Source organism: Rhinolophus sinicus, linkage group LG10, assembly GCF_036562045.2.
Source record: "Rhinolophus sinicus isolate RSC01 linkage group LG10, ASM3656204v1, whole genome shotgun sequence".
In the NCBI taxonomy this organism is placed as follows: domain Eukaryota; kingdom Metazoa; phylum Chordata; class Mammalia; order Chiroptera; family Rhinolophidae; genus Rhinolophus; species Rhinolophus sinicus.
The window spans coordinates 69,709,377-69,733,979 of record NC_133759.1 but is presented as its reverse complement, the minus strand read 5'-3'; the positions used below and the strand labels follow the sequence as shown (position 1 = coordinate 69,733,979).

At 40.1% G+C, this 24,603-nt stretch overlaps 1 protein-coding gene across 4 annotated transcripts in view; it reads left to right on the top strand.

Annotated features, from left to right (window-relative positions):
* RNF130 (ring finger protein 130) overlaps positions 1-24,603 on the top strand; it is a 116,793-nt gene that overhangs the window by 26,220 nt on the left and 65,970 nt on the right. For all 4 annotated transcript variants that reach the window (XM_074313339.1, XM_074313340.1, XM_074313341.1 and 1 more), the window contains exon 3: positions 15,450-15,700. In XM_074313339.1, the coding sequence (XP_074169440.1) occupies positions 15,450-15,700 (251 nt within the window). The remainder of the gene's footprint in view (positions 1-15,449; positions 15,701-24,603) is intronic.

The window sequence follows — 24,603 nt, the reverse complement described above, 5'->3', positions numbered from 1 at the left end:
GTGTTGAAACTGACTTAGTAACTAACATAATTACAGTAGGAACAGTATTATTCATTTTTTGTGGCAGCATTTAGGATATTTCCAGTGTAACTCTTTTAATAACAATAGTTGCAATTTATTGAGCACTTACTATATATGTGCCCTGTGATACGAGCTTTCTTTTGGTTTTTGCTTTTTAATAGACTTTATTTTTTTAGAGTAGTTTTAGCAATAGGAAATGGTTTTATGTTATAATTAGATACATAGAAAATTAAAGAGAATAATATGGGAAAGTAAGAACTTATACATTGTAGTTTAGTAATTTCATACCTAGAATCATAGAGTACTTTTCGAACTTCAATATGCATATATATCACCTGGGAATCTTGTTAAAATGCAGATTCTGATTCAGTAGGTCTGGGGTACAGCCGGAGAGTCTACTTTTAACAAGTTTCCAGATGATGCTGTGCCACTCTGGTCCACAGATCTTGCTTCGAGAAACAAGGAAGTAAGACAGGAAACCTAGGCTTTCATCCCAGATTTCCCACCAACTTCCTCTGTGACATAGGCCAAGTTGCCTCCTGAATGGGAAGGCCTCATGTGAGACTCTAGTCTAATTCTGTGGCAGGCCATGAGTCCCTGGTGTGGGGGACAGCAGCGGAAAATCTGTGTGCTGAGCACTGCTTGCTTTCCTGGCTCATTAATGTGTCACAGCTGCTCTTCTCTCCCTGTAGGACGGCTCTGCCCACGGGAGGGGTAAGGACCATGCATCAGAGCCACTAGATACCCCCTAACCTGTAACTCCAGGTTTCCAGGGATCGACCTAAAGATTCCTGTTTTGCCCTCCCTTGCTCACATGGTAGTTCTGCCCACCCTTCATTTGAGTAAAGAAAGCTTTGTGCTCTGCATTCTAATATGCACTGATACAAACTGGTGAGAGTTGAAAAAAGACCCCTGGATCACGCCCTCAGTGAATGAACAATCCAAGGCTCCTGCAGTCTTCAGAGTGCCTTTTTCTACCTCTTTGACAGTATTGTCCTTTCCTTTTATGTTGTCATTATTTGCATACTTGACTAGCAGTAGGAAAAGTCCTGCAGGTGTCTTTAAGTGAAGTTTGTGTCTTACCTTTCTGTTCTCTGCAGTGGGCAGCAAAATGCCTGGAACAAAGTAAGTGTGCCGTATTGAAATGATTTCATGAAGACATTTAGTTTTGTGAAGCTTTCTTTCAATTTAAGGACACGTGTTATAACTCATTTTAACACTCTACATTATTGAGTATAAGTATTTTGTTTTCTTGCCTCATCATTGATGTTTCAGGAACTTGCTCATGTTTGTTCTAATCGACGCCCTTCATCTGGTGACTGAAGGACATTTTCCCAATGCAGCGTCTATGACATCATTGACAGGAAAGACCGGTCAATTTGCGGTTTTGTTACCTCTAGTTAGCAGAATGAGTTCTTTGTAATGTAGTTAGCGGATATGTGGTAGTATAAAGGGGAAGTTATGGGCTATTGGGTAGTTTAAAATAATGGACATTTGTCTGAAAGTTAAGGATTTATTTTCCTGGTTTTAAAAATTTTAGACTTTACTGTTATTGTTTAACTGTTAAATTGTGTCAAATTGAAAACCTCTTTAATAGTTTTATTTGTATGTTGTTAAGAATCTGGAGCTACTTTCCGTTGTTAAAAGGAAGGTGAGGTAATTTAGATAAACATGTAACCAAATAATAATGTTTGTTTTCGGTCATTTTATCAGTCAGTATCAAATGCTTTTTATTGTTCCTTTGTTGATTGAACAGAATTAAGTTGAATGCCTCTTCACCTTTTTTCCATTTTATTCTCTTAAAAATAGAAAACTTGTATAGCTCTATATTTATTATCTGTAAAATGTAGAATATTTACTTTGTGAATATAAAAATCACACAGTAAAAACAAGATGAATCACACATTGCAAAATACTTTTAAATATCAATAAATTGGGCCACTTAATATAAATCTATTACCTTTATTCTAAAAACCGATCAAGAAAATGAATCACATAGTAGTCATACTATTGTTTTACTGTTTAACGTTTTTTAGGTTCTAATTGAATATGGATTTAATTACCTCGGAAAAGATGGAGCCTACTGTTTAAATGTACTGCGATGGCAGGAAATGAGTTTAAATTGTATGTATCTTTTTGCCTGAGTTTGCAAGGACTTCTATATCTTCTTTGTGATTTTTTTTCTAAATATATACATCATTTTAAAAATTCATAATTATCCAAAAGAAATCTAAAACCGAAACACTTAGGCAGTTGCTTTTAAAAAAATAGCTTTTTAAAAATAACTGCTGGTGATTCTGTTTTAAAACTTCTTATAAGCTCTGAATTTTTCCTTTAATTCTCTAAATCTTAAGTGGAACTCGAGAGCCCCTCCCTCTGTCAGATACTTGAGATAATTTTTCTGCTAGCTTCCTGTCTGACTTAGATACTGCAGGCTCTGCAATCCTGAGTAGGTTGTTGGAACTCATCGCTTAACTTGCCTTTTTGTCTTTCTCGTGCTTATCCTTTCCTCTCCAGCAGCAGAAGAGAAGGGAGCTAATGTAACATAAAGAAGCTACATGGGTTTAGAAATCAGTTCCATAGGTTACAGGCTGAAAGACTTTTTACTTAATATCTGTTTATATGATAGTGACTCTGGCCTCAGAGCTGCAAGCTCAGAGTTTGTCCCACAGGCACAGCTGCTAAGGGAGATGAAGTGGCGTGGCTGCGTGTTAGGGATCTGGTGGGATTCCCTCACCCTGTGATTGGTGCCTTACAGTGCTCAATTCAGGTTTTTCTGTAGGGGGTGCAGATAAGGGGATTTGGGGCAGGATAATTCTTTGTGCTGCAAAACTGTTGCATTACAGAATGATGAGCCTCCCAGGCTCCTGCCTACTAACTGCCCGTAGCCCCTGTCCATGTGTGTTCTAGTATAAAACCTGGAGATTCCAGACAGACACTTCCTAAGAGGGCGTTTCTGCCCCTGTTGAGATCCTCTGTCAAACTCTAAGCCTATGCTTTAGAGGAGGAATGAAAAGGGGTCCCTCATTGGTGAGGGAGTGGATAGGCTGTTACTTTTACCCACTTGTTAACATTTCTGGAGTTCTTTATTCCTTTCTGCAGGTCTGAGTTCCATCGTTGTCATTACCCTTTCAACCCAGATCATTTTTTTTGTTTTATCATTTCTTGCTGTGCAGATCTGCTAATGATGAATTCTCTCATTCATTTATCTGAAAATGTCTTTTTTCACCATCATTTTTCAAGAGCATAGATACAGAATTCTGGGTTGATGGTATTTTCCTTTCAGCACTTTAAAAATGTTTGTTTTCTAGCCTCATTTTTTTCTACTGAGAAGTTGTTCCTTTTATATACTGAGGTTTTTTAAATAAACTTAATTTTTTTAGAACAATTTTGCATTAATAGAAAAATTGCAAGGATAGTACAAAGAATTCCCATAGACTCTGTGCCCAGTTTCTCCTGTTTCTAACATCTTACATTAGTCTGGTACGTTTGTCATAATTAATGAACCAAATTGAGACATTATTATTAACTGAAGTTTATTTGGTTTCCTTAATTTTTATCCAAAGTCCTTTTCTGTGTCGGGATCTCGTCCAGCATCCACGTTACATGTAGTCCTGTGTCTCCTTCGGCTGCCCTTGGCTGTGACGGTTTCTCAGACTTGCCTTGTTTTTGATGACCTTGACCATGTTGAGGTCTGCTGTTCAGTTGTTTTGTAGAGTGTCCCTCAGTTGGGACTAGTTTGATGTTTTTCTCATGATCAGACTGAGCATATGGGTTTAGGGGAGAAAGACCACAGAGGTGGGGTGCCGTTCTCATCACAGTGTATCCAGGACACGTACTGATGGCCCACATGAACGGTCACTTGGCTGAGATGGTGTTTGTCAGGCTTCTCTGCTCTGTCCACCCAGTATCTTTGGGAGAAGGTCCGTAGGCACAGGGAGTTAGGCTCCGTCCTGAGGGTGGAGTAGTACGGACTCACTTGGAATTACTCTGCATCGGTGATTTGTCTCTTCTTCATTTATTAATGTAGTCAGTCACTTACTTCTATCAGTATGGACTCGTGGATATTTATTTTATGCTCTATGTTACAATACAATACACTTTGTTTATTTTGTTTCTCAAATTGTTCCAGCTTTGGCCAGTGGGAGCTCTCTCAGCTAGCTACTGTATCCTTTGACACTCCCCCAATACCGTGGGGGTTGGTTTTTGGTTTGTTGTGCCTTTTGAGCACTTCCTTACTTTCTGGTGCCATAAGATGCTCCAGGCTGTTGTCCGTATTTCCTGTCCCAGTCCTGGAATCAGCCATCTCTCCAAGGAACCCTGGTTTGTATTTATTGGAGAATGATATTAGAAATCTGGGCATTGGGTATACTGGTTATTATTGAGGTTTTGTTGCTTCTGGGCCCTCTCAGCTGATGGAGCATGAAAATATATGAGGTGTGATCAAACAATATGGTGAATGTTTAAAAAAAATTATTACAATAAAAGACACATTGCTGTTAATCCCCCTCAAAATATATACCCCCCCCCTTGCTTCGAACACACTTACCCCATCGTTCTTGCCACTTTCTGAAGCAGTTCTGGAATTCCTCTTTCATGAGTGTCTTTAGTTGTGCTACTGTGGCTGCCTCGAATCATTTTGACTTTGGGGAAATGCCAGAAGTTGCACGGGCCAGATCTGGTGAATAAGGTGGATGAGGACACACTGTAATGTTTTTATTTGACAGAAATTGCCATATACTAGAAGCGATGTGTGACATGGAGCATTGTCATGATGGAGGATGATTTACAGCACACTTTAGAACACACTTTCTCTCAGCCATAGATCACACCCGACTGACTGCACCAAACAAGTTGAAACTTGTCACACACTGTTACAAAGGTTCGATGCGGCGCTTCCCATATTGAAGATCCCTGCCTTTCTGTTGGATGGCGCTCGGCAGCAGCATTCACTGTATTTTGCGATCGCAATGGAAAGGCTCTGTGTCACACTGCTTCTGGTATAGCAATTTCTGTCAAATAAAAATATTACGGTGTGTTGTCATCCAGCTTATTCACCAGATCCCAGATCTGGCACCGTGCAACTTCTGGTTGTTCCCCAAAGTCAAAATGACCATGAAAGGAAAACGTTTTGAATAGATTCAGGACATCGAGGCAGCCACGGCTGCGCAACTAAAGACACTCACAAAAGAGAACTCCAGTACTGCTTCAGAAAGTGGCAAGAATGATGGGATAAGTAGGTCTGAAGTGAGGGGGAGTATTTTGAGGGGGATTAATGGCAATGTGCCTTTTACTGTAATAAATTTATTTTTTATTTAAACATTCACCGTTATTGTTGGATCACACCTCATGTATGTATACTGACCCCTGTGTATACACGTCTGTAAGTATTTCTATATGTAACTGTCTGTATCTACATTAAGCTAAGAATGAGTTCATACTAATGCCTCCAACTCTAATCCATTACCACAGGGATCATTCTAGCCTCCTCCCCTTGCTTATCTGTAAATTTCCCCTCCCACAGTGAGACACCTGGCCCCCACCATCCGTTTTTGTAATTGTTCAATTCACTGAGCTCTCAGACATAGATTCTTAAATATAAATAACAGACTTGAAGGCTTAGAGTTCAGGTGCTTGGTTTGAAACCTAATGTAGGCTGCTTTCCTCTCAGATATTCTCTGGTTGGATGCCTAAGTCTGTACTTAACCTTTTCCCCCAGCCATTTAAAATTCTTGTATCGAAAACTTGTAAGAAAAGCTAAAAGTATCTTAATTTGAAAATGACACAAAATTAGGTGGATCTTGGAACACATACAACCTCAAAAAGAAAGTACTCATTAAGTCCACCTGCAAATGGGTTCAAAAATTAGTAACAGGTTTGTGGAGACCTGTCTTAACTAACAGTTCAAGTGAAGGACTCCTGGGAACCTTCCATCATAAGCTGAATGTATGCTAACATCTGCCACAGCTGCTAAAAAATAAAGCTTGGGCTGTATCCCCGGTGAACAGAACATTCAAAGGTAGGGAGATGTTAGTCTCATGCTGCTTTTGATATTGGAACTGTTGTGTTCATAAAGACATTGGAAAACTGATGTCCAAAAGAAAACAGGGTGGAAAATGTCTGTGAACAATGTTTTATCAAACACATTTTGGCATTTGAGCATCAAAATAAATAATGATAGTATTAATAATTATTTCAGCCCATTAAATAAAACAGGAACCATGAGTTCCTGCTGATCTAAAAAGTGCAAGAGTAAATTGAAAGTTTGATTTACCTAGTCTCTCATAGTACCTCCCCGCAGAATACTTATTAATTACAAAGCGGGAAAGAGTGACGTCACAGTGGACGTGCCCGGAGGACATCACTATGATCAAAGTGAACTTCAGCAGGAATGGGATATATCACAAATGTGCCACCTGGTAGCATATGCTGAAAAGAGCAGAGCAGCACTTCTGTGCTGTGCTAGGGGTACATGACCTGACCCAGCCACAAGGAAACACCAGACAAATCCAGAATGAGGGACGTACTACAGAATAACTGCTCTGTAATCTTCAAAAGTGTCAAGGTCATGAACATCGAGGAAATTCTGAGAGACTGTTCCAGACTGACGCAGACTAATGAGACGTGATGGCTGAGTACAATACCTGATCTGATCTGGACACCTATAAAGGACGTTATTGAGAAACTGGGGAAACTTGAGTGGACTCACAGATGAGACAGTAGTAATGCATCAGTGTTAATTTCTTGATATGGGTGGTTATACTCTGTTTATAAATGCTTTTTGTTTGCAGGAGAACACACACTAAATATTTGGGGGTGATGAGGCATCATGCCAGTAACTTACTCTTGAATGGTTTTAAGAGAAGAGGTTTTTATATATTCCCAACTTTTCTGTAAGTGTTAGAGTCTTTAAAAATATTTTTAAAAAGTGAATAATTTGGGATTCTAGGAATAGTTAGTATGGAGAAAAGACTGAGGTGGAGTTCTAGGGACGCTGTCCTTGACTATTTGAAGAACTGTTGTGTGGAGGAGGAGATTCACTGATCCTGGATGTACAGCTTGAAGTTGGGGTGTTTCTTACATTTAATGGCATCTTACAATTTATTGACAAGGTTTTTCTTCTTCATTATGCACAGTGATGATGCACCTTATAGTTGATGGTATTTTACACCATCAATAAGTGAGGTACAGTTTATTTGGTGGAGCTTCTCCAAAGAAAATAACCAAAAGCCATGAATGGGCATTTAGGAATCAAGATTTTAGTTATAAAGACTTTTTCTTTTTTCTTTTGCAATTAAAGTTTATTATGGTGACAATTGTTAGTAAAGTTACATAGGTTTCAGGTGTACAATTCTGTATTACATCATCTATAAATCCCATTGTGTGTTCACCACCCAGAGTCAGTTCTCCTTCCATCACCATATATTTGATCCCCCTTACCCTCATCTCCCACCCCCCTCACCCTCTGGTAACCACTAAACTATTGTCTGGTGTCTATGAGTTTTTGTTTCTTCATTTATTTGTCTTGTTCTTTTGTTGTTTTCAGTTTTATATACCACATATCAGTGAAATCATATGGTTCTCAACTTTTTCTGTCTGACTTATTTCGCTCAGCATAATAATTGCAAGGTCCATACATTTTGTCGCAAATGGTACTATTTTATTTTTTCTTACAGCAGAATAGTATTCCATTGTGTGTATATACCACAACTTCTTTATCCATTCGTCTATCAAAGGACACTTTGGTTTCCATGTTTTGGCCACCGTAAATAAAGCTGCAGTGAACATTGGACACATATATCTTGACGGATAAATGTTTTCAGATTTTTTGGGCAGATATCCAAGAGAGGGATTGCTGGGTCATATAGTAATTCTATTCTTAATTTTTTAAAGAACCTCCACACTGCCTTCCATAGCGGCTGTACCAGTCTGCATTCCCACCAACTAATCAGAGAAATGCAAATAAAAACCACAATGAGATATCACCTCACCCCAGTCAGAATGGCTATCATCAACAAGACAAATAGTAACAAGTGTTGGAGAGGCTGTAGAGAAAAAGAAGACCTTTTCTAATACTCCAAACCACCTATGTAGAGAAACAGCTACCTAAAAAGAGTCAGTAGTTTATGGGGGTTCCTGTATTATGTCAAAGATGACCCCTGAGAACCCTTTTAACTAAAAGATTCTGTGATTCTGCTGACTAGTGATTTGTCTTCCTCATTACTCCCCCTACCTCTCTGTCTCTGAAGGAAGAAGGTGGCTTTCTCTTCAGTGCAGGTCTTTGCTCCTACTGTCTTTTCCTCTTTATATCATGGAAAAGCAGATCATGTGATGAATGCATGCAATCGGGAGACAGTATAAGAAGAAAACAAGTTGACATTTGAGTGCTAGGCTTGGAACCTTTGCTGTACTTGTGTGAGACTGGAGAACTTCCTGCCCAAGAAATAAAGGAATGAGGGCTCAGTAGATGCTTGTTCTTTGTGAGGACAAACTAGGGCTGTGTGTCATCAGGAATTATCATGTGACTAAACTCACTCAGTGGCTCACACTGAGCTCCCACCTGTATGTCAGTCAGCTTCGTGGCAGGAAATTCAGGTTCAGGCTTCAGCACAGTTACAAGTTAGCGCTGTGATTCTGGACACTGACTAGGTACTGTGGTGTTGGCATTTTCTTGATTCCGTACAGCTGCTTTCACACCAGTGCACTTTCCCCGGACAGAACCCCCCCTTTCATTCTCCTGCTCCACACCCTGTGCTCCCCTGTGGCAGGCATTCGCTTCCCTGCTGTCACCGCTCCACACCCATCAGCGGCCTTGGCTCCTGGCGTCCTTAGCACACGGAGCCTGCTGTCACCATCGGACCTTCTTCAGAATCCATGTGGAAAGAGAACACCCTAACCTAACATTCCTTCCTCGGATCCTTTGACCGTTCACCTCGCCAGAAGCCTGGTCCCATAGCTACTCCCCTGGGCCTCACTGTCTCCTGGAATTGTGGTAGCTCTTGTGTCTCACTCCACTGTTCTCATCTGACCGAGGCTTCTCCCTTTCTCCCCTCTCTTCTGTCATATGGTTTTGTTGAAGCTTCCAGTCCTTTGGACCCTCTCTCCTATCCTCCCCCCTTCTTTACTCCCCTATTCCATCTAGACCACACAAGCCACGGTTTCAGTCACTGACCAGCGTTTCATTTGGTCAATACAGAGTGTCTGCCATCACGTGACTGTCAGTTACCTTTACGCCCATTTGGCTCCCAAATGCCTTGGATGTCAAGGTAAGGAGTTTGACCTTTATTTAGCTGACAGAAGGGACACATCAAAAGCTCTGAACAGAGGAATGACATAACAAATGCGTGTTTTAGGAAAGCCACTGACAGATCTCAGCAGGAAATGTCTAATTGATATAATCTGTCATGTACACATGTCAGAATTACTGCTATATTCATTTCATAAAAGAATGTAGTGTATCTTCTTTTTTCTCTTGAGTTCTTTAAGAGGCCAGTGAAGAGAAGAAGGAGTACTAGGTTGGAAGAAGTGAAAGTAGTATAGACAAACATTTGAGAGGAACTTCAGTTAAGCCAGTGGGAGTGAGAGTGAGAAGGTCCAGACCGTGAGTGAGCAGACTCATTGAGATACAAGCAGCAAGGCCGGGCTGATCGGTGCAAGCTTACTGAGATGGTCTTCTAGAAAGTCCCTGAGCTACACCTAACTTCCCTCAGCGGCAGCCATTCTAGATCTCTAAAGCGATTTTCATCTCTTTCGCTTCAAGTATGTGGCGTTCTGCTTTACATAGAAATAGGTCATTGAATTATATAGGAACAACTCTGAGGCCATTGATAGTAACTTACCGGAAGTTACAAAAGTATCCTGAGATACCTTAATATGGGAATGCAGCATTTCCCCCCCCCCCCCAAACTCTTTTTATGGGACATTTTCTACAGTTATATCAGAGCTTTAAAATTCCTTAAAACTTTAGCAGTTGATTTGAACTGACTAAACAAGTTCATTTGTTAAGATATAAAACCTCTGCTAAATGGGATATTGTGCAGGGTTGTTAAAAAACAGGTAAGCTTGCAGTAAAAAAGTAAAAAACGCACCTCAGACAACTCACTTGCTGTCTTCCTGGATCTGCCTTTCTGGGGTTAAAGGGTCCGCTGCCCAGCTGAACTGGGCTTGCCTGAGATTTGTTCCCAAAAGGGTCAGATTTTTGGGAGGGGGAGTGGGGGGAGGGGACTCCCTGAGCTGAGGCTGGACTCCTCTGGAAGCCAGGAGGATTGTGTGGGTCAGCAGGTGCCTGAGGGCTTCCCCAGGTGATGGGGAGGAGTTCAAGAGAGGGACTAGGAGTTCCACAATTCTGTGGTGGGGCCTTTTTGATGTCCTCCTGAGCACACCTTCCTGTACTTTGTGTAATAAAAACACGAATAGGATCAGCTCCGAAAGCCATAGCGTTTAATGAGCATCTGCGCTGAGCCCTGCAGGCAACGCCTTATTTTTTGCAAGAAGAAACTGAAGTTCGGAGCGGTTCAGTGTTGTGCTGGGGTTTGAACCTAGACGTTCTGACTCCAGAGCCCAGAGGGTTTCAACTCTGAGGTTTCTTTTGTTAAGCCCTGAGAATTGATTTTGTAATATGGATTATAGCAGCATTGCCACATTTTCCATTTATCTCTTTTCCCATTAAAAAATAGAATTGCTAGGAGTGATGTGGGGGTGTCTTGTTTACAGAAAAATTGCCCACCCAGCAGTTCTGTTCTCTTTATGGGAAAACAGGTAGGAAAAGATGTTACAGCCTCTGATTACAGAACCACTTTACACAGTGTAGGAGGAATTACAGTGTTAGAAAGTCACCATTTTGCAAACTGTGGTAGTAACTCAGGCCAGCATCAGTGGGGGCTGAGAGCATTAAATGAAAGCTTATTGGGGAACTGGATATTCTGAGAGCATCACCCCACAGATTGCTTATTAATTAAAAAGAGAAAAGCATTCATTTACAGGGGAGAAACCTGGCAGACAGCAGATTAGCTAAGTGACAAATTTGCCATCACCAGTAAAGGTGAAACTCAACATATGCTTCCTAATGTGCTCACTTGAAGCACAGAGCTCACCTGTATAGCATTCCTACCGAAAATGTTTATTTCACAGATCTAATCATGAGGAAACAATCAGACAAGTCCAGAGTGAGGGACATTTTCAAAACATGGCCTGGATGTTTCAGAAAGGTCAATGTCGTGAATGACCAAGTGACTAAGAACGTGCTTTAGATCCGAGGAGACTAACACGACAAGACAGCTAAGGGCAGTGCACCCAAGACCTGATTGGGTCCTGGGTACTGAGCTAAACGGTTCTGAAAGCCATTATGAGAACCAGGCAGCACTGTTTGCATGTGGACCAGATATTGCAGAGGAATGTTGTATCAGCCTTCATTTTCTTGAGTGTGATAAATGGACTGCGTCCTTGTTCTTAGAAGATAATGCTGAAGTATTAAGTAGGTCATGTCATGTTTGCGACTTATCTCAGTTGGCTCAACAACCACAAATACATACAGAAAACATAAAATGTTGCCAGTTGACAAATCTAAGTAAAAAGTGCATGTGTGTTCATATAGTATTGAAACTGTTCTATGCGTTTGAAAATTCTCAAAATAAAAGAACAAAGAATTGAATTGTTTGTCAAAGTTGCCAAACTCAAGAAGTGGAAGCATAGATTCACGTTAAAGCATAACAGTGCAGAAAGTTTTCAAGAAAATATGTGAAAGCAGGGATCACAACTAGTTTTTACTTCTTATTTCTGATAAATTAATCCTGGCTGCCAGGCATGTTGGAATGCACGGGATTCTGAGGCCACATCCATGATTTATTAGCAGTGTGTGCAACTCGATGTGAGGGTGGTGATGGATGTTCCAAATATTTGCCCTCTCTCCTTGAATGTTTACATCATTCCAGTCTAATTTGTGCTTAACTACTTGATTGAAACCTAGTTGCATCCTGAAGCTTACATTTCTGGCATTAATATCCCCCAGAGGCTGAGCCAAGTCTTCACAAATCTTTAAAAGTCAACTGTCTGAGGCGTCCTAAATCAGCGTCTTTGAGGCCAGATCAGCTTTACAGGTGAGGAATGAGGTCAATGAACCTTCCCTGAAATCACCGGAATTGGGAGGGGCTTTTCTCCTAATAGGGGTCCCCTATTTTCAGATTCTTGAAGGGATTTACTGCCGAAAATGCTTAAGAACCTAATACCTTTGCTGGTATTCCAGTGATCTGTAATTATTTTCATTTGGTGTGACCTGCAGTGTCTTAGTCTCCTTTCCTATCACTCTGCCTGGTATCTGCTGGCATGATGGGACTACCTGTGTCTGGCTCCTCTCTCTAGTCCCTTTCAGAGCCCCCTTTGCTCTTTGAAGGTAGATGCAGTTTTCATGTAATCAAGAGCACCCCTGTGGAGGAACAAGCACCCCTGTGTATGTTTCCTTTACGACACACATGAGCGACTTAACTGCTGACACTTCTGGTCACCAAATGTGTGTGGGGTTTTCCCTACACCAAGCAATCTCAGCTACCAGCTGGATATCCTATAATTCAATTCGATTCTGACATTATCTACCTAGATAGATAATGAGCATCAGATCCCACAGGCTAAGGGCTCAGCCCCACGAGACCTTCCCTCCCTCCCACCCTCACTTCAGAAGCCAATCACAAGTCTCAGGTTGTCCATCACCTGTACTTCTGACCAACTGGCTATAAATGGAGGTTGCCACAACCCCCTCCTCGGCTTCAAAAATTTATTAGAATGGCTCACAGAACTCAAGAAAACACATTTACTGGTTTATTATAAAGGGTTTAATAAAGGATACAGATAGCCAGCCAGATGAACAATTACATAGGACAGGGTATGGGGAAAGGGGTCGCTGTACCCCACCCTCCCAGCACCTCCATGTGTTCACCAACCCCAAAGCTCTCCAAACCCCATATTTTGGGGATTTTTATAGAGGCTTCATCACATAGGCATGATGGATGGTTAGCTGAGTGTCCAGCCCCTCCGCTCCCCAGAGGATGGGGACAGGGCCGACAGTTCCAAGCTTCTCCCATGGCCTGGTCTTACTGGTGACCAGTGCCCATCCTGAAGCTATCCAGGAGCCTACCCAGAGCACAAGATGCTCCTGTCACCCAGGAAATTCCATGGGACTTAGGAGCTCTGTGTCAGGAACCGAGTCAAAGACAGAAATGCTCCTAATGTTTATCACTTAGGAAATTTCAAGGGTTTTAGGAACCCTGTGCCAGGAATCTGGGGCAGATACCCTGTGTGCGTGTGCGTGTGCGTGTGTGTGGTTTTTTATTTTACAGCAGGTAATTTTTCTCTCTCTTTGAAAGGTGCACATTAAGTAGCCTTAAACATAGTAGGTGCTCAATAAATATCGTTGAATTGATGGTGGAAATAATTAAACACTTCTTTTCCCGAACAGCTTTCCAACTGAAATTAGGTGGTGCTCATTTAGTGTTCTTTGAATGAGTAACATTGCATGGATTGGTTCCCTTGGCTACCTGTGCAGCTTTCTCTGCTCCTTTGCAGCTTGAATCTTCAAGAGGGAGCCTCAGAACTGATTTCTAAAACCGAGTTTGTACCTGGTGTGATTATAAAGCAATGAGACTGATTGTCATGTGTCGTGTGTGGGATCCGTCTCAGTTACTTTATAGCCATACCTGGTATCTTATTCCGCAGACCATTGCCTGTTGAACAACATTTTAAAAGCACAAACCTAAAGTGTTTAAATGGAAATTTAAAATGGTTTAGCATAATATTATGATTTTCTCTAACTTACTGATCAGATCTCTTATTTCAGAAAGATAATTAGATGTTAACTTTGTTGCTTGCTTTAATTTTGCAGTTTTCATTTTATTTGGGGGTTTTAATCAGTTATCTGATAAGTTGCTGTTCTGATTAAGTGGCTGGCACAATTTTGAACAAAGGTATATGTTCCATTGGGTTACATTTTTCATACAACTCCTTTTAATTATTGAATTTCTTTTCAGTTGCATGTGGTCTTTTGACTGTACATGATACAAGTATAGTCCTTTTAGTTAAAAATGATAAACATACGCATATAAACCAAATATTTGGTAGTAGTAGTCATCGAAGAAGTCTTTGAAAGGGCGAGTTTTGAGGGATTGCTTATTTTGTTCTGATAGTTTACATTTATATACACAAACCTTATTCAGATTTGAACAAGTGGTTATAATTTGCTCTTTCCCCAAATAAAATGTTTATTCTCCTTCCGCTGACTCCCAGGTTCTTTGGGGCTCTTTAAAGAAGGAAAATTGTAAAAGTTGCATGTTGCCACAGGCAGCTTCAGATTATGAAAGGATGATCGCTGACAGCTAGATTGGTGGTAGAAGGCTTCTCTTTTTCCTTAAAAGAAAGTGAAAATTTTTTATCTTTGTGGAGGAGGAAAGAAGAGCAATTTCATGCTATGTGTAGAAGAGAGAGTCACTTACCCTTATGGGATTACAGCATCTGGAAATTATGTGAGTGCAAGAACTAGGTGACTAGAAAGGCAACTTAAGGGCATCCCTATAATTACTGCACTTCAATGGTCTGTGGCTGTGGCAGAGCCTCTGGACAGCTGTTAGGAGCTGGAAGTGTTTTGATGCCAAACTAGTCCGAGTATTGAAGCTTGGACTTGTCTCAAAAAGGGTTTGATTTACGGAAGAGTTCTGGGGTGAACTAGAAAGGAAGCTTCCTGTAGTCAGGTCTAGACATAGGACCAAAGTTAGTTTCAACTGTTCTCACTAAAAAGATACCACCATTTGGCATTTTGCAGTTGCGACCCAGTTACCAAATTTGTGTCCTACCCCTCAGTGCTGTTATATAACTGCATGTCCTGTTTCCTTTTTGTTCCTTGTAATTGGTCTACATGCACCAGGTGCTCCATAAATGTTTCTAAGAATGATTAGTATAAAAAGTGCCAATGTTTGTACTATAAATAACAGCATTTTTCTCCTTAAGGAGTTAGGACTTTCTAACGAGCATTTTAAATGGAAAAAGTTTTACAATGAAAACTTGCAATGAAAGTTTTACAATGATAAAACATGATTTTATCACATTTTTATTGCTGTATAATGTTTTGTACTGTCTGCTGTCACATTTGGTTGATTTAGTAATCTATTTTTTAAACATAATTGTAACACAAGTTAATATGGCTCTTAACACTGCAATCATTTTACACTTTAAATCTGTTTAAGTCTTAAGTACTGCACAACAAATTCCTGTTCCCACATGATGCCAGCATACCCAACTGCAACTTCGTTTCATTTGAAAAGTTGAATCTGCAAACCCTTGCCATTAGCAGAAAGTACAGTAGTTTTTCTAAGTAGCCTTTTTATATAGTTGCTGTTCCTATAAATTTTAAATGTCGCTTGAGTATATATATTTATTTTACATTACAGGCACTGGAGATATTATTGCTGTCATGATTACAGAATTGAGGGGTAAGGATATTTTGAGTTATCTGGAGAAAAACATCTCGGTACAAATGACAATAGCTGTTGGAACTCGAATGCCACCAAAGAACTTCAGCCGAGGCTCTCTAGTCTTCGTGTCAATATCCTTTATTGTTTTGATGATTATTTCTTCAGCGTGGCTCATATTCTACTTCATTCAGAAGATCAGGTACACAAATGCACGCGACAGGAACCAGGTGAGCTGCCAGTACTCTAGTGATTGATGCTTACCAGCCAGAGTTCATAGACATCTGTTGTGAGCATGCATAATACAAATATGTTTTCATTAAACAAAATTGTAACCTTCATTTTTATATGTTGAAAGCATAGCTACGTAAGTATTTTAAGGATATTTTAAATGCCTACATGGGGAAATTATTAAATTTATAGTGATCACTTGGAATATTCTAGATAGATGGTTAGCTTAGTATCATATGATCTAGCTAATTCTAGTAATTTGCAGAAATACCACAAATTTGCATTTTTAAACTTTAGTTGTCAGTGGGAGGGGGGCTAGAGATGGCGGAGGGAAACTTTTCATTATACACCCTTTTGTTCCATGTGAGTTTTGAATTATGCATTATCTATTCAGAATAAATAAATCAATTAAAAATAAATTATGTAAGCTTAGCCGTGGGGTGATGGTGAGGTGGGGAGGGACCTATAGAAGAGCTGTGTCTAGATAGCCATCCTAGAAATTGCCTTGATCAGCAAGGCCTGAGTGCCCAGGAAGGACAGGGTGCTGCCCAAAGAGGAGGGCCTGCACGTGGGATTCAGTCAGTTTATTACTGGTTTGTTTGATGTGCTGTAGGCAAGATGTCCACCCTGGGGGCCGGGTTTGAGCTGTTAGGGCCCTGTCACAGTTCTAGGCTTTTCTTGTAGGAAACTAAGAAGTGAATTGCTTGGAAATGGTTTGAAGCCAAATTTTATATAACACCATCTTCCCCTTAAACAGAGTCCATTCAAATCCCTGTGAGGGGTTGCAGTTTTCATCCTTCCTCATTCTAGTGAAAGGAGGACAGACTTTGGTATGGAACAGATATGAGTGTCTGAGTTCAGAATCTAACCTTACCATTAGTTTGCCATGGTTCTTCCTGACAGTTCATTTAGTTTCTCAACTTATTTCTTCATCTGAAAATCAGTATAAATATCTGAAAACTACACTTTATCAAACATTTATGTACCAGGCTCTGTGCAGTATCTTGTACACCCTTAAAATTTTTTATTATAATTTTTATTACAATTTCAGACTTAACAGAAAAATTGTAAGAATAGTATAAAGTATTCCCGTACCCAGATTCTCCCATTGTTAACATTTTACCACATTTCCTTTTCTATGTGTATATATATTTTTTAACCATTTGGGAGAAAGTTTGAGATACAGTGCTCTTTTACCCTTAAATATCTCTGCATATTTTCTAAAAGTAAGAACACTGTCTTACATAACCACAGTTGATTACCAAAATCAGAAAATCAACGCTGATAGAATACCATTTATAGACCTTTTCTAAGTTTTGTGAAATTGTTTTAATAATGTTCTTTATAGCAAAGAAAACCTTGGATTGATCTGATCAGATTGTATGTTACATTCACTTGTCGTGTCTCTTTTAATCTGTTTCATGACATTGACATTTTTTAGTGAGAGGTACAGGCCAGTTTTTTATTTGAGTTTGTCTGATGTCTGTTGTTCCTTCATGATTAGATCTAGATTATATGTATTTTTGTCAGGGACACCAGTCCTTTATATTTGTTAAACTTTTTATTTTGAGATAATTGTACATTCACATGCATTTGTAAGAAATAAAACAGAGAGATCGGATATACCCTTTGCCCATTTACCCACAATGATAAAATCTTGCATAACTATAGTAAATATCACAACCAGGATATTGACATTTTTACAATTCACTAATCTTATTCAGATTTTCCATTTGAACTTGTACGTGTGTGTGTGTGTGTGTGTGTGTGTGTGTGTTCTGTGCAACTTCAGGTGACCACTGCCACAGTCAAGATGCGGAACAGTGTATCACAAGGACCCCTTGTGCTATTTTTATAGCCACACCACCTCCCTCTAACCCCTGACTACCACGCATCAGTCCCACACGCTATGGCTTTGTCATCTCAAGGATTCTGTAAAAATGGAATCACATAGTACTTAACCTCTAGAGTTTGGACTTCTTCTCCTAGCATAGTTCCCTTGAGATTCTTCCAAGTCATGGTGATGTCAATAGTTTATTCCTTTTTATTTCTGAGTAGTATTCCATGGCTTGGATATACAATGATTTGGTTAACCAAACTGTTTCTAGTTTGGAGCTATTATAAATAAAGTGACTGAACATTCATGTACAGGTTTTTGTGTGAACATGATTTTTCATTTCCCTAGGATAAATGTTCAAGAGTGCAGTTTCTGGGTCATTATGAAAAGCTCCTATTTAGTAAGAAGCTGCCATGACTACTAGACTAGAAACACATCCCTGATCCAGTTTCTTTGCATCCTTGACTGCATTTGATGTCACTATTTTTTATTTTAGCCATTCTGATAGGTGTGTAGTAACATTTCTTTTGTGGCTTTAATTTGCATTTCTCTAATGGCTGTTGATGTTAAATGTCTTTTCATGTGCTTATTTGCCATCTGTATATCCTTTTCAGTACAATATCCATTCATATCTTTTGCCCATTTTCTACTTGGGTTGTTTGTTTTTTACTGTTGAGTTTTGGGAGTTCCTTATACACCCAGATACAAGTTCTTTGTTGGAATTGTGGTTTGCAAATAAATATTTTCTCCCGGTTTGTATCTTGTCTTTTCAACCTCTTACCCTAGGGGCTTTTGAAGAGCAAAAAATTTTAATTTTGATTAGGTTTAATTCATTGATTTTTCCTTTTGTGAGTCCTGCTTTTGCCGTCAAGTCTAAAAACTCTGCCTAGCCTCAGATCCCAAAGATTTTCATTTTTTTAATAGAAGCTTTATAGTTTTGCATTTTACATTTAGGTCCATGGTCCATTTTGAATTAAATGAGGTTTGGGCTAAGGTTTATGTATTTATTTTTCTGCTTATGTATGTAGGGTGGGTACAGGCCACTTTTCCTGGTACTTTGGCTAGGGGAAGCAGACTGCAGATTGGCGGCTCCTGATTGGCGGCTTCTGCAGCCTGTTGTCTGGGGTTTATGAGAGGCCATAGGAAGCCCAGAGGAGTCACCGGCCCGCGTTTCTGAGTCTCAGGGTCTCTCAGCAACCCATCTCTTCTTTCCACCTTTCAGAGACTCTGGTGCCTGTTCGTTGTGTTAGTTCCAAGGGTTTTTAGGTGTAAGGGGGAGGACCTGGGAGGAATGGGACTACTTCATCGTGGCAGAACTACAAGTCCCATAGCATCTCACATGATTTTTGACTTGGGCATAGATGATTAAAGCAATAAAGGATCATTAGATGAAAGTGTTAACTGATCAAAAAATATGCCATTTCCATAGAAAAGATTATTGGATATACATGTATGAAATGAAATTTATAAATATAGCCTTAAAATAGAATATATCAGTTTTAACAGATTTTTGACAAAATGAATAGATATGAAATCAATTGCTGATGGAGTAACACAGGCAGATGGATACTAACAAAATGACAGCCTTTGAATGCTTATCATCAAAGCTCCTGACAAACTCTAACGGCTTCTGAAGGAAACAGATGTCAGCTGAAGCTCTTTAGCTGCTTGAAGGACAGGAGAGTGCAGCCCTCAAGTGCTTTTTAAACAACCCTCTTTATTCAGTTGATGTTGCTTCATTTTGAAATTAAAAATTTTAACCAATATAATACCTGAACATGATTTTTAAAAATAAATAGTACAGGGCTTGGTTCCTTGCCCAGTCTTTTCCTACTTCTAAGTATTGCTTCCCAGAGACAAGTCACCCTTTTCAACTCTTATCTGTTCCTTCTATTATTAATTTCGGATATCTAAGTAGCATGCGATACTCCTTTTTTTAAAATAAAGATTTTAAAATTTGTTACCATTATAAAACACTGAAAGTAAAATTATTGAGAATTGCTCTGAAATGTTCTTGACAAGAAAACCTTGTAATGGTGGGTTGAATGTAGCCTGTCGAGGCCTTTTGACAGAAAGCAATGGTGTGTCCTGGGCGCCTGCTGTCTGACTAGTGCTTTCATTAGCAGGGGCGCGGGGCGAAGTGTGAGGCAGTAGTCCAGCGGTCACCATACCATCTGGCGCAGGCCACACATGGCAGCTTGTTTCTTAGCTTGCTTGGCGTTTGTTTTGCGGCAACAGCCTGCAGCCTTCCAACGCATTCTTCTCCAGACCTGCTGCAGCCGAGTGATGATGTTCTGACCTTTTTCCTCCTTCCGTTTTTCCTAAGGTTGAGAAACGCTTGATGAAATTTTTATGTGGCTTAAAAAGCTTAGTTTATTAAAGTTTAATCAGAAGGTGGCAGCAACTCAACTGGTTGAAACCTTTGGCTATTTTAAAAAAGAAGCCAGAACTAATAGCAAAAGAAAAACAGTAAGTCTAAGGAGATTCATTTTCTCCCATAAACTGTCATCATAAAGTAGTTTTTTCTACAGCTTATGCTACCAAAGAGAGCCATATATGGTAAATAACATTCTAAGCAATGTGATGTACACAATTGACACCATTTCACATGTGAAATAAGAATCTAATGCATTGGCTTCTTAGTATACTGCTAGGTATCTGTCGTGTGCTCTTCCTGAAAAACTGTTAGAACACACCTAAATGCAGTGTTCAAACGCTCAGGTGATTGCTGATGGTAAACTTAAATGTCATCTTCTAATAAGTTTGATTTTTATGTCACATAAGAGCATGGATGTTTGTTTGGTGTGTTTATATTGAAAAGGTGCCTGAGGTTTTTCTGAGAAATGTAAACTGTTTCACAATTACATGGTTAATATTATACCTTTAATCCCAAGGTAGTCAAGTTTGATCTCAAAAAGAATAAAATTTTTATTTCAGTGTTGAAGAATAAGGCAGATACAAAAAATTCCACAACCTAATGGATTCCTGAGTTTAGAATATCCTCTTACGAAAATTCCCTATAAAAATGCATACCGTTAAAACTTTTTAAAGCTCCTTGCCAAAATATGTATACAATATTCTTAGAGTTTATAACTCTCTCAAGGTTACTGAAACAAAATATGCTTTTTGCCCCTTTTTATCTTGGAATGTAGCTAGTTGAAGAATGCAGTTGCATATTAGAGTGTGGAAGAATTATGAATGTTCTTCAGAGGAAAGCTAATAACTTTGCATGTATACCATTAATCTTTGGAAAATGGTGGGTTCAGAAGTTTTTTCCTTCCAAATTGGGGGGCGGAGGGAAGGGCTGGGGAATATTGTGCATACTGTGGAGATTTTTCCCCTAGGGAAAGATTACGTTGTCAAAAGAAACGGACTTCTTTTGTCATTCATTGTTGGATGGTAGATTGAATTTTGTTTGTTATGTTTATTAGGGATTAACAATTCAGAAGAACTGGAAAGGGAAAATAGATATTTGAGCTGAGAATTTTACCACTTTTTAAATATACTGCAAATACTGTATATTTTGTTTCATATTCTGCTATTATGATCAATTTACGTAAATAAATAACACTTTGTATACAGAGACTACATGCCTTCTAAACATTACACATCAAGAGTTTAAGATTTTGTTTTTCTAGCACAAAATATGCCCTTGAGATCAGAGTGTTACTAAGACATTCATTTCTACATCCTTGGGGTTTAGCGTAGGGCTTGGCCTGTCACACTCAGTAAATGCTTACATGAATTAAAGAACGAACTTCTATTGAGAAAGCAGACAGGTGTCATCAAAATACTGTGTGGTATAAGAGTTACTGGGCGGGGGCAGAGTGATTTGACTGGAGGCAAGTCGGGATACTTCACAGAGGAGGTAGTGACACTTGAGCTGAATTTTAAAGGATGAAAAGACTTCATCAGACAGACTGGGAGGAAGGTCAGGCAACTGGATCATTTTCCACAGAGCCGGAGCTGTGGACAGATCAAAGCAGAGAGAGAGTTGAGTGACATCAGGAATGGTGGGAGGAGACCTAAGACTGAACCGGCGGTGGACCAGGATATTGATACTAGAAGATGAAGGGCTTGAATCTCATGCTGAAGAATTTAGACTTATTCTCTAAGCAGTAAGGAGTCATCAAAGGTTTTTTAGCAGTGGAGTGATAGGAGATATTTTCTGGTAGGAGAGGCTTAGGAGGAAGGAGCTCTTAAAGAGGGAAATACCAAGCAGCAAAGGAAGATAATAAAGCAGGGTTAGGCACAGAGCTGGGGGTCAAGGGCATGGACAGATGGTTACCTTGGAAAAGCATGGATGTGCTGTTTTTGAGACAAAGGAATAAAGGTGGTAGTGATGTGAGAGTGAACGAAGGTGCAAACTACAAGGCAGTTTCAATCAGGAAAAAAATGACACTCACAGCACCTGGATTTCACCAATGTTTCAAAGAAGAAGATCTGATTGTGTGCTGATATAGACCTAATTCTGTTTCTGTGGGAGAGTTCTGATCACTTAAAAGGGACACCCGAGATGAGTTTCATTAAAGTGACCTGTCCTCAATGTACTATGAACAAATCATTCCCGTTAGATTAAGCAGTGTAAGTTGTTTTAAATTGTTTTCTACCACTTTAAAACTTTTGACGTTCTGCATCCAAATATAGAATAGTGTTCATATTGGTGTTACTGGTGTCTTCAACCAGGTGAAATAAGATAACCTGGCCCCCGACGATCTGTATCCCTATGTTTTGTAACATGGGAAGTCTTTTCAGCATTTGTAGTGGAAAAAGAACTGGACCAGAAAGTCAGGAGACCTCAGGTTCTGCTCCCAGGACTTTTACTACTTTAGACAGCTCACCTCAGCGCTCTCTGGGTTTGGGTTTTCTCCTTTGTAAACTGATGCATCCCTGCAGTTTTGTCCCATTCTAACATTCTGTGTGTGTCAATGTGGAAACTTGAGTAATGTTCTTAACCTAACGAATAGGGTACAGTCAGAAGTACTGCAAGGAGTAGTGGGAAATGCTTTGGACACTAGGTTGGTTGTTTATACTTAGTTCAGTGAGTGTCAACTTTGGCATCAGAGAATCATGTGAAGGACTCCTCCCCCTCTTGAGAGGCACATGTTTTAAACTGCAAGTCTCCCCTCCAGTGTGATTCGGGAAGTCTGCATAGGACCTGCTTACCAGCTTTCAATCTGAGTAAGTTACTTAGTCTCTCTGTGCCTCAATCCCCTCTTCTGTACAATGCAAATATTGTAGTTCCTTTCTCATAAAATGATTGTGAGGGTCACGTGAGTCAGTACATGTGGTGAAGGGCTTGGAATGGTACCTAGCACATAGTATGTACTGAATAAGTCTTAGTTGCTATAAATGTCATCTTCATTTCATATTATCATTTTTAAGCATCCAACGTAGATTTAAAGCATTTGCCCATGGGCCACACCTTGAAAAACAGTGACTTAATGGCATGGTAGTCAGGTGAAGATAAGGGACCTTAATACAAGATGATCTTCACAAAAGGAATTTGTGCTTCATCTTAGCTATTTGAGAGTCAGCAGGATGCTAGTAGTATTAAAACCTAGCGGGAGAAAACAAAACAGTGGCTTTTAGATTCAAGTAAGAGACCAAATATCATTGTGGAGGTGTACCTGTCACAAAGTGGTAGGAAATGTTGAGGGAGGGACTTAAAACTCAAAGATGATCTAGAAGGAGGTCGTAACACAGAAGCTACGTCCAAAGAAAAATACCACAGTGAAGATATCTGACGTTAATTTCAGACACAGAACAAATGTTTTTAATTTTCCACAGGAAGTTTGGAAAGTTTAGAAGTAGAAAGGGTGCTATATCCAGGTATTTGTGGGAGGTGTAGCTACCCTACCTGCATCCATATCAGCTTGCTGAGGGCTCCCACCTCCTTGTAGCACCTGTGCTCCTTTGTCTGATATTCCCTAATCTAATGTGATGCCACTCCCACACAGCTCATCACCGAGCGAAGGGACCGTCCTCCCTAACGCCCCTCTGTTCTCGTGCCCCCACGTCAGCCAGCCGTTAGGTTCTGTCAGTTTCATCTTCTAAATCTTTCTTGACTTTGGCCTGTCCTCTCTCCCCACTACCACTCGCCTAACTCAGGTCCTTCTTACCTATCTGAAGTACTGGACCCTATCTGGTCTCTCTGTCTCTGGTCTTTCCTGTGTTCCATACATTGTTCTCAGGAGGCCAGATCTCAGCCAAAATTCAGATCTCAGCATATGCTTAAAATTCTTCAGTGGAATTCTGACCTAAGCAAGAAGGAAATAATTGTTGTTGTTGTTTTAATCTTCCCAATTCCTTAAAAAAAAAAAAAAAATACAGAGAGTAGTTAGCACACAGCAAAAGGAAAACCCACAGAAGGCATCTCCAGTGATACCAAGCCGCATGGCACCTCCAAGAACTCCAGGACGAGGAGGGGGCAGGCCGGACTGCCAGCGGCAGCAGGACCACTGTAACTCTAAGAAAGGAAGCCGGGGGTGGGTGGGTGGAGGGGTGGGGGCAGGGGTGGGAACAGGGGTAGTTCTGGTGTCCTGAGAATCAGAGCCCAGAAATCAGAAGGAGAAGACTTCACTCTGAGGGGAAACCTCAGTAAATACATGTGAGAATAATGTGCAGAACGAAGATGGCACCACAGACTCTTCATCTGTGAACAAGTGAGAAAAAGACCTTGGAAACCTGTTAAGGAGCCTCGGGCACAGAGGGGGTGAGGCAGCCTCAGCCCTGGAGGCAGTCAGCAACGTGAGCACACATGTGCATACTCAGCCTGAAAGCCAGCTTCTTACTTAATGGGTAAATATGTAGACACTTCAGCTAAAGTCAGGACAAAACAGAGCTGCTCGTGTCCTGCTGAGGTGTTAGAGAAAGCAGTGAGATGCATAAGACTTGGAAAAGTATTTCTATTTTCAGTTGGTCTGAATGTCTATCCAAAATCTCAAAGGAATCAAGAAGCTACTACAAACAGGGAAAAGATTTAGTAAAAGAACAGGATATAAAATTAGCATACAGAAATAATCAAAAGATTTTTAAAAATGGGGGAGGGGCCGGCCCCGTGGC